At 41.2% G+C, this 10,889-nt stretch overlaps 1 protein-coding gene across 3 annotated transcripts in view; it reads left to right on the forward strand.

Moving 5' to 3' along the window:
- Positions 1-9,157, forward strand: part of cdk16 (cyclin-dependent kinase 16) — a 57,056-nt gene extending 47,899 nt beyond the window's left edge. For all 3 annotated transcript variants that reach the window (XM_037535768.1, XM_037535769.1, XM_037535771.1), the window contains one exon: positions 7,321-9,157. In XM_037535768.1, the coding sequence (XP_037391665.1) occupies positions 7,321-7,358 (38 nt within the window). In that variant the 3' untranslated portion in view covers positions 7,359-9,157. The remainder of the gene's footprint in view (positions 1-7,320) is intronic.
- The last annotated feature ends 1,732 nt before the right edge of the window (positions 9,158-10,889 follow it).

Below are 10,889 nucleotides of genomic sequence, written 5' to 3' on the forward strand. Positions count from 1 at the left end.
TGTTCCCTTTTGTATCTGCTGTTTACCCTCAAGATGAGCTGCAAGTGTCTGTGAGCTTGTTTAGCAGGTGTGTGTGTGTGTGACGGTGTTCGTGCATGAAAGTGGATTTTAATGAGCATTACAGCTTCTCTAAGCGCATGAGGCTCTTGATCCAGCTAGATTAGCATTATAGAGAAAGGTGTCTCTCTAGGGTTACAAGTGTAGTAAAATTAATAATGTGCAGATATTTTAGCACAGTAGCCCAGCGTCACCTAAATGTTCTGCTCTTCTGGAGTACAACAAATAAATCCTCAAACATCAGCTTAATTACATGGGGCAAATCTAAACCTCTCTCTGGTGCCGTCGTTTTTTAACCTATTATCTGCAGATGCTGATATGATTCCAGTGTCATTGTGCGTCACATTGTAGAGTAGGAATAGATTCTGGGGTTATCAGAAATGATTCTGAACACTGATCTGAAATCTGGGCAAGTTTTTTTTTTGTGTGAAACCATAGGGATTGTACTGTACAGACTGTACTGTATATCTTGGACAGTTCCTGTGTGCCCCAGAGAGGGTGAAGAGGAGTTAGAAATGACCTTCTAAATTAAACATTCAAATAAAATTAAACACAAAGTATTATAGCCATACCAGAGCCAGTTTAAGGAACGCCTGGCCGCTTCCCGTTTCTCCCATTATTTCAGAAAATGCTTGCAAGATGCTAGAGAACGCCATATGTGAAATTCAGCAAATCAATAGAAATTGGGCAGTGTTTTCTCCAACTTGCATGTAGAAGGTGCTTCAAACAACTTTGAATACATCACAAACATCTTATTTTACATAGAAATAACTCCCACTGATTAGAACCTCTACCCTCGCAGACGACGACTCCTGACAGAATCGGTTGAAAGATGTGAGCAGAAGTCATCGTTTTTAAAACTAAGAGAACAGTAGCTGCATTACTGCAGCCTTATTGCAGGTTTGTGTAGAAAATAAAAATGTTAATAAATGAGTTCAGTCATTTACTCTGTGTGGAATGAACGTCAGCGCTCTGTGGACGAGGTGACGTTGAGTAATTAGAGCAAATCGAATGCAGACTGCTTCCTTCGCTCTAATGAATAAAGGCCTCACCAGTAGCTGCGGTTCTTTGTCAGAGTGTGAGTCCTGCTGCCCAGCACACTGTAGTGTTTTCCCTGCTCTAGTACACTCATCTGCTAATCATCAAAGGCTGTTTCCCTGCTCTCACACCTCATTCAACTCATCAGCTAATTATCCGGCCCTCGATATCTGAGTCAAGTGTGTTAGAGCAGCTACGACACAAAACAGAGTGGTGGATCCCCCGGAGTGGAGATGGAAACAGCCTTTTAAAGGGAACGTTTGAGGAAGAACTAAATGTGCACACTTTTTCCTCTTTTCCTCAAATGTAGTTGATTGACTAAGACATACTTGGAGTGTGAGGTGTGCTTTGTTGTTTTTGCAATGAGGCTACCATATAGTGAAAGTGTGTGCACCAGTTATTAGCATTGTGCAAACTGCATGTATAGGTTGTTAAATAATCTTAGACCTGCTGATGTGGTTCTGTTGTTTTATGACACTGTTATCTGTTAAAAAATGGAGAATAGTGCAGGTATAATCAAGTCTACAGGATGGCAAACTTCAGAGACCAAGCAGGGCTCGGTTCCAGGTTGGGGAGCCACCTAGCAAAAATTATGATCTAGATCATGACCACTACTAACTATACTGTTGTAGCTTAACTGGTAAAAAAAAAGTTCCTCACCTTTTATTTGTAATTGGAGGGACACATTTAGATCGTTAGCACATTTAACTGGCTAACAATGGCTGTGTTTACATGCCAATCCGACTGAATACTTTCCGATTCTAGATTACGACTGAGGTGTTTATGCTCACTCTGTTCAACAACCTCATGGAAAATCTTCATTTACATACTCACTACAAGTAATCTGATCCAAAATGAGTACCTTAGAGTAAACGTTACCACGACAGTGAACATCTCGTCAGGTCCAGTGTGAGATGAGTTTTCAGATGACGCACTTGTGTTTTTAATTGCTTTAAATATGTCAGACTCAGAAAAATGTCCTTCACATGTACTAGACGTGATGTTCTGAGACAAGTGAGCTGGACGTCCGCCCTACCACTGTCTTTTAAAGCTCAAAACATCAACTAACTCTGCAGACCAGTTCCTGCTCCCACCTTGTTGAACGGTATAAACTTTTGCCAGAGCCGGTTTAGTTAGTTCTCTGATTTTGCTGTGACACGAACGCACATGCTCAGAATGTACTTACACGTTCCAATTGTGAATGTAATCAGATACAGATTAGATTAGATTCAACTTTATTGTCATTGTGCAGAGTACAAGTACAGGGCCAATGAAATGTAGTACACGAACATGGCTGTTATTCTTCTATTTAACGGATTTCTTACAGGACTACCCACCTCATTCAGTCGGATAGAAATTGCCTTCCGAATGGCCTCACTTGGACTAAACTATTCCAATTGAGGTGTTTACATGGACGTATTCTATTCCAATTAGTCGGATTATTAACAGATTATTAGGCTGCATGTAAACGTGGCTTATGTTAGTTACTATACTGACATGATTTCAAATTTGCTTGTCTTACAAAGTTGTTCAGAGTGATTTGACGTGAAATGGTTCAATGTAGAGAGACCTACAGACTCTACAGTTGAAGTGAGCAGAAGCAGGAGTCACCATGTCTACAACACAAATATAGCCATCTTTTATTGTCACCACCAAAATCACCAGTGAACCTACACGTCTTCTGGAGTTTTTACGTATAATGTTGATGGTAAAGTGGCTCGAACCTAACAAATGTGTTTTGCCAGGGGACTGTTGTGTCTTGTCTTATTCCAAAGTACCATAAAAGAATGTGTCTGGCATTAGGCAGTGTATTTCTAATTATTTCATGCAATAACTTGGTGAGGGAAAGCATTAAATGCTTCAGACATCTGGTTCATATCACCACTGCTGTGAACAGTCCTGACTCAGTAAGTTTCTCTAGAACTCAGCTTTTCACATTAAACTTCTTTAACCCCTTAAAATCCCAGGCTTATTGTTCAGTATCTACAAGGGCTTCAGTGCAAACTGGTTGAGCTGTTTTTAGGTCATAGAGATCCTGGCTTTGAAAGAGGTTAAATGACGTTTACATATCAACAATTTAAGCGTGCAGATATTTTGATGCAGACATTTCCCATTTAGTCAGCTTCTTATTCAAATATTAAATGGGTGCAGCAGGTAAAGGTAAATGTTTAATCGGAATCGGCTGGTATCCAGAGTCCTGCCTTTCTCTGCACTAGGATAGACGTTTAGAGTGAATGGTTGGAGATTGTAATGTTCATGTCGCTTTTTTTTTTAAGTATTGACCTGTATTAAGTTCTCACCATCTGGAGGAACAGTGGCACAAGCTAGTGTTGCATTTACATGTTAAAAACCTAGCATCTTTAGAAAAACAGCTTCGTTTTGTGTCTTGTTGCTTGACTGACCGCAGCATGCAGCTGTGTGAATGTTGCCACGATGGTAACGTCCACCAAAAAGTAGTGATGAACAAAGGAGAGCTTAACTTATCTCTCTTGCTCATTTTGGCAAAAAGGTGTTTGCCCATGATGACCTAACATTTATGGAATTGTACTGTATTTGTGTTTGGAAATCGTGGAGGACGCTGGATTCCGAGTTAGGGGGAGGTGGGTTAAGGGGGCCTAGCACACTCAGGGCCCCCCTTAGCTATGCCTCTGATTTTGAAGTTTAGGAGAAAATTGTGCAAATGTACTTTTTTTGTCAAACTATTCCTTTAATAAGTGTTCTTGCCAGCACTGAATCTCCTTCATGTGGCTGAGATAAGAGAGAGTGTGTTTATGTGATTTGCTTGTTGGATGTGACTCACTTGGTGGGGTCGCGCTGGAAGCTCTTAAAAAGCCTCTTCAGTCCACCTGCTGTGCTCGTTAGCTGCTCACTCAAGCGCCTCAGCTCCGCTTTGATGTAATCACACAGGCGGGAAAGACAATAGTTCACCAGAGCCCACGTCTCTCGTTCACCACGCATACATGTGTTAATGGAATAGACAGAGACGCAGATGCACGACAGAGGGGGCACTGCTGACACCACTGTAGTAGGAGACTCCATAGACCTGCACTGATTTACATGGTGTTACATGGTGTCAAGGCCAGATCACACCGACCCTATAGACACAAACAAAACGATAGTCTAGAACGTTTTAACCTGTTCATACTGTTCTAGAATGTTCTCACCATACACACCCTGCTAGAATGTTTTCTCCATTTAAACTGCTCTACAACGTCCTCCCCCAAACAAACGGTTCTAGAACATCCTCCCCATTCATACTGTTCTGAAACAGTTATAGAACCCCACGCACATTGTTCTAGAACATTCTCCTCTGTACACACCCTTCTGGAATGTTTGCTCCATTCAAAATGCCATGTAACATCTTCCTCAATTCATAACATTTTAGGATATTCTCCCCCATTCAGAAGATCCTCCCCGTTCATGTCCCTATGTGCTTGAATGCTCTCTGCTTTTCTCACTGATCTGGAATGTTCTTTCCATCCATACTGTTCTAGACTGTTTTCCTTATCCATGCAGTTTTAGAATGTTCTCCCCATCAGCAGTGTTCCAGAATGTTCCTCCCTATTTGCACGGTTCTGGAATGTTCTCCCCCACTCATACTGTTGTCAGATGTTCTTTCCTATTCACATTGTTGTAGAACATTCTTTCTGTACACACTTTATAATGTTCCACACTCTTTAAGATACTCTAGAACGCTCTTTCCGAAGTGATCTGAAATGTTCTCTCGGAATCCCACTGTTCTAGAATGTTCTCCCCTATTTACAATGTTCTGGAACTGTCCACTCTATTCGTACTGTTCTAGAATGTTCTCCCCATGCATACTGTTCTAGAACCTTTACCCCGTGTACAGTGTTCTACACTGTTTTCTCATCCATTCACGCTTGTTTATTTGTTTATCAGTTCTACATGTTCCAAAGGCAGCTGTGTTTTCTGGCCTTAAAGGAGACATTTTTACTTTAATCCAGTTTAACTCTGTAACTCTTTAACTCTGAGTTCTCTGTAAAATACTGTGCAGTGATTGAAACATCATGTTTCACAGTTTCTTGGCTGTTAGATACAGTAACATTAACGTGTATGAAATAATGAGGAATATCCAGTTCTATTGCTTTGTCGCCTTTAAGATAGGCGACAGACTCCGGGGCATTCAGGGTATATTTGGTTGTGTAATGCATGTCTATGTTTATGACTCTATGGCTCTGAGAGAAAACCGCTATCCTGATTCTTGCCGCAGCGCTGTTGACATCACAGAAGGTTCCAGACTGGAGTGTGAAAACGAGCATGTGGCTCATTGGGCTGCTTGGTGTGAGTGACGCCCCCATGGGGTCTGGAGGGCAGAGGGGTTTTGCTAATGTGCCCTTTACTGCTGAAGCCCCCTGCTGTGGCGGCTGCTGCTGTGATGGGGTGGGGGGTGGGGGGGTATCCTGTGTAAATTCTGCAGCATAAACCAGCCAGAGACTGAACACTGTGAGTTGGTTTGGATCTGTGTGCTCGTAAACGTCTGGGTGCGTGTCTGTCTGTGTTTGCCTTTAAATGGTTCATATAATAGAAAAACAAATGCTCCTTGCTTCCTGAAATAAAGCAAATTTATGTACTAACTTGTTTTGAATGATCTCGAAACCATTAATACATGTACATATGACCCCCCATGGTGGGATGTGGGAAGACCATTTAACGTTGTGCTGTTACTTAATGCTGGGAAGCAAATTGATCATCTGCAATCGAAAGGATTGGCTGATGTTTAGGCTTTTTGACGTCTCTGACTAGTACAGTCGACACTTAACAGTTTGTTTCATACATTTCAGCTCATAGTCTTTTTGAATGAGGTCATGTTAAATAAAAGTCCTTCTTAAAGGTACAGTAACAGAAATAGCCTGGGATTTCCACAGTTTCTTCTGAAAGATTTTGGCCGAGATGTAAATAAAGTGTGGTTTGTTATAGAGAAACACACCAACCCAAATTTCTTTACAGTGGTGATGGTGGGAACAGGGGTCGCCATGTGTCGAACAAAAATATAGCCATTTTATGTGCTATCCAAAATGACCAGTGAACCTGCATGTGTCTTCTGAGGTTTACACCCCCCTGAATAGGTGTAGGTTTTGGGGAAACCATCAGAAACCATGTAGAAAACACAAAAAAGACCAAAACTTGACATTTTTGGGTTAACTAAGCTAAAAACTCTAAACACTGTACGCTGTGATTTTACTTAGAGCTCTAATCATCAGCCTGGTTTTAACTCTGAGCATGAGCGTACACACCCACAGCTCCAGCTCAGTGAGACTCAGCAGCTGCGCAAACGACTAAACTAAGGTCGCTTTTGTTTCAGTAATCCAGAAACCAGCATTTAAAAAGCTGCATGTTTGGGTTTCTCAAATATTAAGAAACAGACAGAAGCTGTAGAGACTGGCTTTATTACGTTTAACTTGTACACACCATTCTCTTCTATGCTGGATATTTTTCTATGGAAAATATATGGTTTTCTGATAGGGTCTGAGCATGTTATCGTCATGTTAAAGCGACGGACACATTAGTTAGTTGTTACTAGGTAAGACATGACTTAGGGATTTGCAGTGCAACCAAACATAGGAAAATGATAGTTTGAAACTAACTAGTATAACTGAGAACTTAGTAAACCTACTGTGAACCATTCTGAAGGCTTTTGTTTACATTTTACCAACTTAATTATGCAAAAATGTACCAAAATGGAATTTTGTTTCCAAAATGTTTCCAAAAATGGAATTCCCCTTTCAGAAGGTTGGAGAGAAATTGGAAAAAAGCCACCAAGAATTGTGACAGTTATGGTGAATAAACCCACACACATATATTAGTGGACTTCATGGAACAAGTGAAATGTACAATGAGCTGGTGAGAGAGTGAGACAGTCAGAGAGAGAGTGTGAGAGTGTCTGTCTGTCTGTCTGTCTGTCTGTCATCTTTATGTCCAGTCATGCTAGTAACATCCCTCCATGTTTTATCCTCTGACAGTCCCTTTGGTGATGGCTTGGTTTGTGTCTTCATTAAAACAGAATCTGAAGTATTTTACAACCTCATCCTGCCTCTTTTAATCAATCTCTCTCTCTCTCTCTCTCTCTCTCTCTCTCTCTCTCTCTCTCTCTCTCTCTCTCTCTCTCTCTCTCTCTCTCTCTCTCTCTCTCTCTCTCTCTCTCCCTCTCTCTCTCTCTCTCTCCCTCTCTCTCTCTCCCTCTCTCCCTCTCTCCCTCTCTCTCAGTCAACAGCATATCTCAGCGGCAGAGCCTGCTCTTCTGATCAGCGCGACGGATGAGGAGGCTGAAGACGAGTGAAAGAAGTAGAAGAGGAGGATGAACGGAGAGACGTTTCTGTGTGATGATGATGATGATGATGAAGGGATCCCTGTTTTTCATTTCTTTGAGTCATTACTGTCATGTGGCATTGTGTCTTTAGAAAAGGGGGGTCACTAGATGTTTACATGGGAAGATTGAAGATTTGTTTGTTTATGTTTGTATTTATATTTGTGTCAAACGATTATGCACTCCATTTGGCCTGTATGTGTCAGTCATGCTCTCTCTTCCCACTACGTTGTCATTATGTCAGTTTTAACACTATAAATGCAGTGAGCACACATGCCGTTGGTTGCTGACGTGCCGTTTGGTTCAAGTGTGGCTTTATCGACTTGGACCGGCTTTAAAGGGGAGTTCCACTGATTTTTCAAAATGTCTGCATGAATTTAATCATTTAGATGTGAACAGTCATTCAGAGGGCTTTGATGTGAAATGGTTTGTTGTAAAGAAAGTTCAGGTTTCTTTAAAGTGGTGGTGATCGGAGCCAGGGGTCAAGATCTCTACAGTGGAAAAAATAGCCATTTTATTTACTAATTTGAAAGAATGTGGGTTTTTTTTGGGTTTCATTTTACCTTACAACACCTTAAAATACCCCTTTGCCATGAATTGATTTTAAAAATATATGTTTTAAGCTAAAACCGTCTTAAAACTATTGTAAAACAGAGTTTCATTCAAGAGGCAGTGTATTGGGTCATTTTGTTTCAGTGATGTAGCTTTTAGGGGAATTAAGCTCTTCAAATGTTTGCCTCCTATCTCCACCAATGTGAACAGTTCTGATCAGGCAACATTTTACACCATAACACTGAATTACCTTGTTTACATCAGTTTACTAATGCAGAAATTTTGAAAAATTGGTGGTATTGCCCTGCAAGGGTCAGATTTAACAATAAGTAAAATTGCAATAGTTTTCGCTCCTTGCCATAAAGACCAACGTATGACGTGGCACAAAATAATCGCAGTCCCTGGGTTCAGATTGAATGTAGAACAGGATTGAAAAACTGTTAAATTTGTTTATCAGTCTGTCAAGCCAAGTGAATGAAGGCGCAAGAGCCTTCGTCTTAGTCTTCCTCTAGACCCTGTCTCTGTCTCTTGCTCTCTCTCTCACTCTCTCGCTCTCTCTTTCACCCAGTCCGTCCCTCACAGTCACTCCGCTTCACTTGCCCTGATCTCCCAGCGTTATACAACACGGCTAAAACCAACACAACACAGAAAAAAACCAACCTAGGAAAGGATTTCACCAAAGATTTCCCACCTAGCAGAGATTTCCTATGAAATCACTTGAGCTTCCACTTCCCGAGGCTTCCCTTTGTCTTACCCACTTTTACCCACCCCTTTAGCATTTCCTTCAGAGGTGTTTGCTACTCCTTCTCATTCTTTTCCAATAAGTATTCTAAGAAGAACTGTTTATCTTATTTAGACTCTCAGAAAGAGGCTAATTGTAGATGTGTGGTCCAGGTAGCTCTAGCAGGCTGTGTTGGTGTTAGTGTGGTACCTGCTGTTTTACCTGTAGAGGGCAGTGTCTCCATTAGGTCTGGCTCTGAGGCTTAAAGAGGGGAATTTCACAATTTTTTCTAAATTTCTCAGTTGTGGAGATGTAATCGGAGTTATTCAGAGTGGTTTGGTCTGAAATGGGTCATTTTAAAGAACCATTGTACTGACTACTGTTCATTGTATTTTTACAGTGGTGGTGATAGGAACCAGACATCACAATGTTTACAATGCATTTTAATACATCATACATCAGAATACACATAATACACCATACATCAGAACTGTTGTACATCAATGTGTCAGGCGTCAGCATATTCATAACCTTTTCATGCAATAACTTTCTGTAAGGGAGCCTTTAGAGCCATTAAACTCTTTAGATGTCTGATTCCTGTCAGAACCACTGAATAATTCGGACTCTGTAAGTTTCTCTGGAACGGAGCGGATCACACCAAACCACTCCGATTGACTGTTTACATCTGATTAATGAGACAAAAAGTGGAATTACGCCTTATAAGCCAGTGTTTTGCAGTAAGAGGAGAAGTATGAGTGATGGCCATAGGGTGGTGTTGTGGCTGTTAAACCAGTCAGTTGATGTAGAGCTCAGGATATGAAGCTTTTTTTTGCTTGTAGAGACCTCAAATATTTGTGTAAAATGATGTTCTCTTATTAGCAGGGCAGCTGTTTTCAGTGGTCTGCTGTGTGCACTTGCCCTCTACAGCTTCAGCTGATGTGGATTTACACTAGGGCTGCACAGTATGGACAAAATACTAGTAGGTAGTTACTCAAAAAGCATCATACAATACGTATGACTAATTACTCCTCTCAAACTGTAATGGGAATCGATATGGGCTATTTTGCCTTACACCACCTTAGTGTACCTTTCTGCTCTGCAGAGATTTTTTATTTCTCTCAAACTGTAATAGGGTTACATATTTTTTGGAAAAAAATAACCTCACTTGTCACTCAATGTGGCCAAAAGTAAGTGGACGTCCCATTCTAAAACCATGGCTATTTATATGGTGTTACCTGTCTTTTCATTTATGATAGCCTCCATTTAATGTTCTAAATTCATCCCTAAGTTGTTCAGTGGGGTTGACGTACTCTCTGTAGGAACTAAGGGTCCCAGACCCTGGAAAACAGCCCCAGACCATTATTTCTTCTCCACTAAACTTTGCTTCTGGTGTAGGCGTAGTGTATTCCTGCCTTCTACCTAACCCAGATTCATCCATTAGACTGCCAGATAGTGAAGTGTGATTCATCCCTCCAGAAAACATGTCTCCGCTGCCCAAGAGTCCAGTCGGCAACGCGCTTTACACAACTCCAGCCGACACTTAGCGTTGCACGTAGTGACCATAGGCTTGTGGGCAGGCCATGAAAATCCATTTCACAAAACTCCTGAAGCACAGTTCTTGTGCTGATGTTGCTTGCAGAAGCAGTTTGGAATGATGCAGCAGAAGACTTATTATGCACTGCTACATTATTTGGGTGGTCCACTGCTTTTTACTTTCTATTAACGCATTCTACTGCCAGTGTTTGGAGAGCTCATGGCTTTTTATCCACCTGTTAGCAATAGGTGTGGCTGAAACCCTTGAACTCAACAATTAATTAATAATTAGGTGTCCACATACTTTTGGCTATATAGTGTACCATAATAATGAAAAAAAATAGCCTGAGCCCGATTTGTATGAACAAAAATGACCCTGGCCCAAAACCTGATATTTTTTCAGGTCGGGTAGCAAAGCTCTACCCTGTGTCGCTGTCCCACCACGCTGAACCCACTGCACATCAAACTCCCTTACACTGCCAGATCTTACTAAAAGTCATGGGTTAATAGTTCATACAAATTTATTAGCACCCATGGTAATTTTGGGACAAATTTTCCCTGTAATACCACCTGCTGTGCATCTGTTTAGCACCACTGACTGTAATATTACAGTGGATTTTTTTTGGTCTTGCAAGTTTGGTTTGTCCAATAGGTTGTACCCCC

Source organism: Pygocentrus nattereri, chromosome 28 (genome assembly GCF_015220715.1).
Source record: "Pygocentrus nattereri isolate fPygNat1 chromosome 28, fPygNat1.pri, whole genome shotgun sequence".
In the NCBI taxonomy this organism is placed as follows: domain Eukaryota; kingdom Metazoa; phylum Chordata; class Actinopteri; order Characiformes; family Serrasalmidae; genus Pygocentrus; species Pygocentrus nattereri.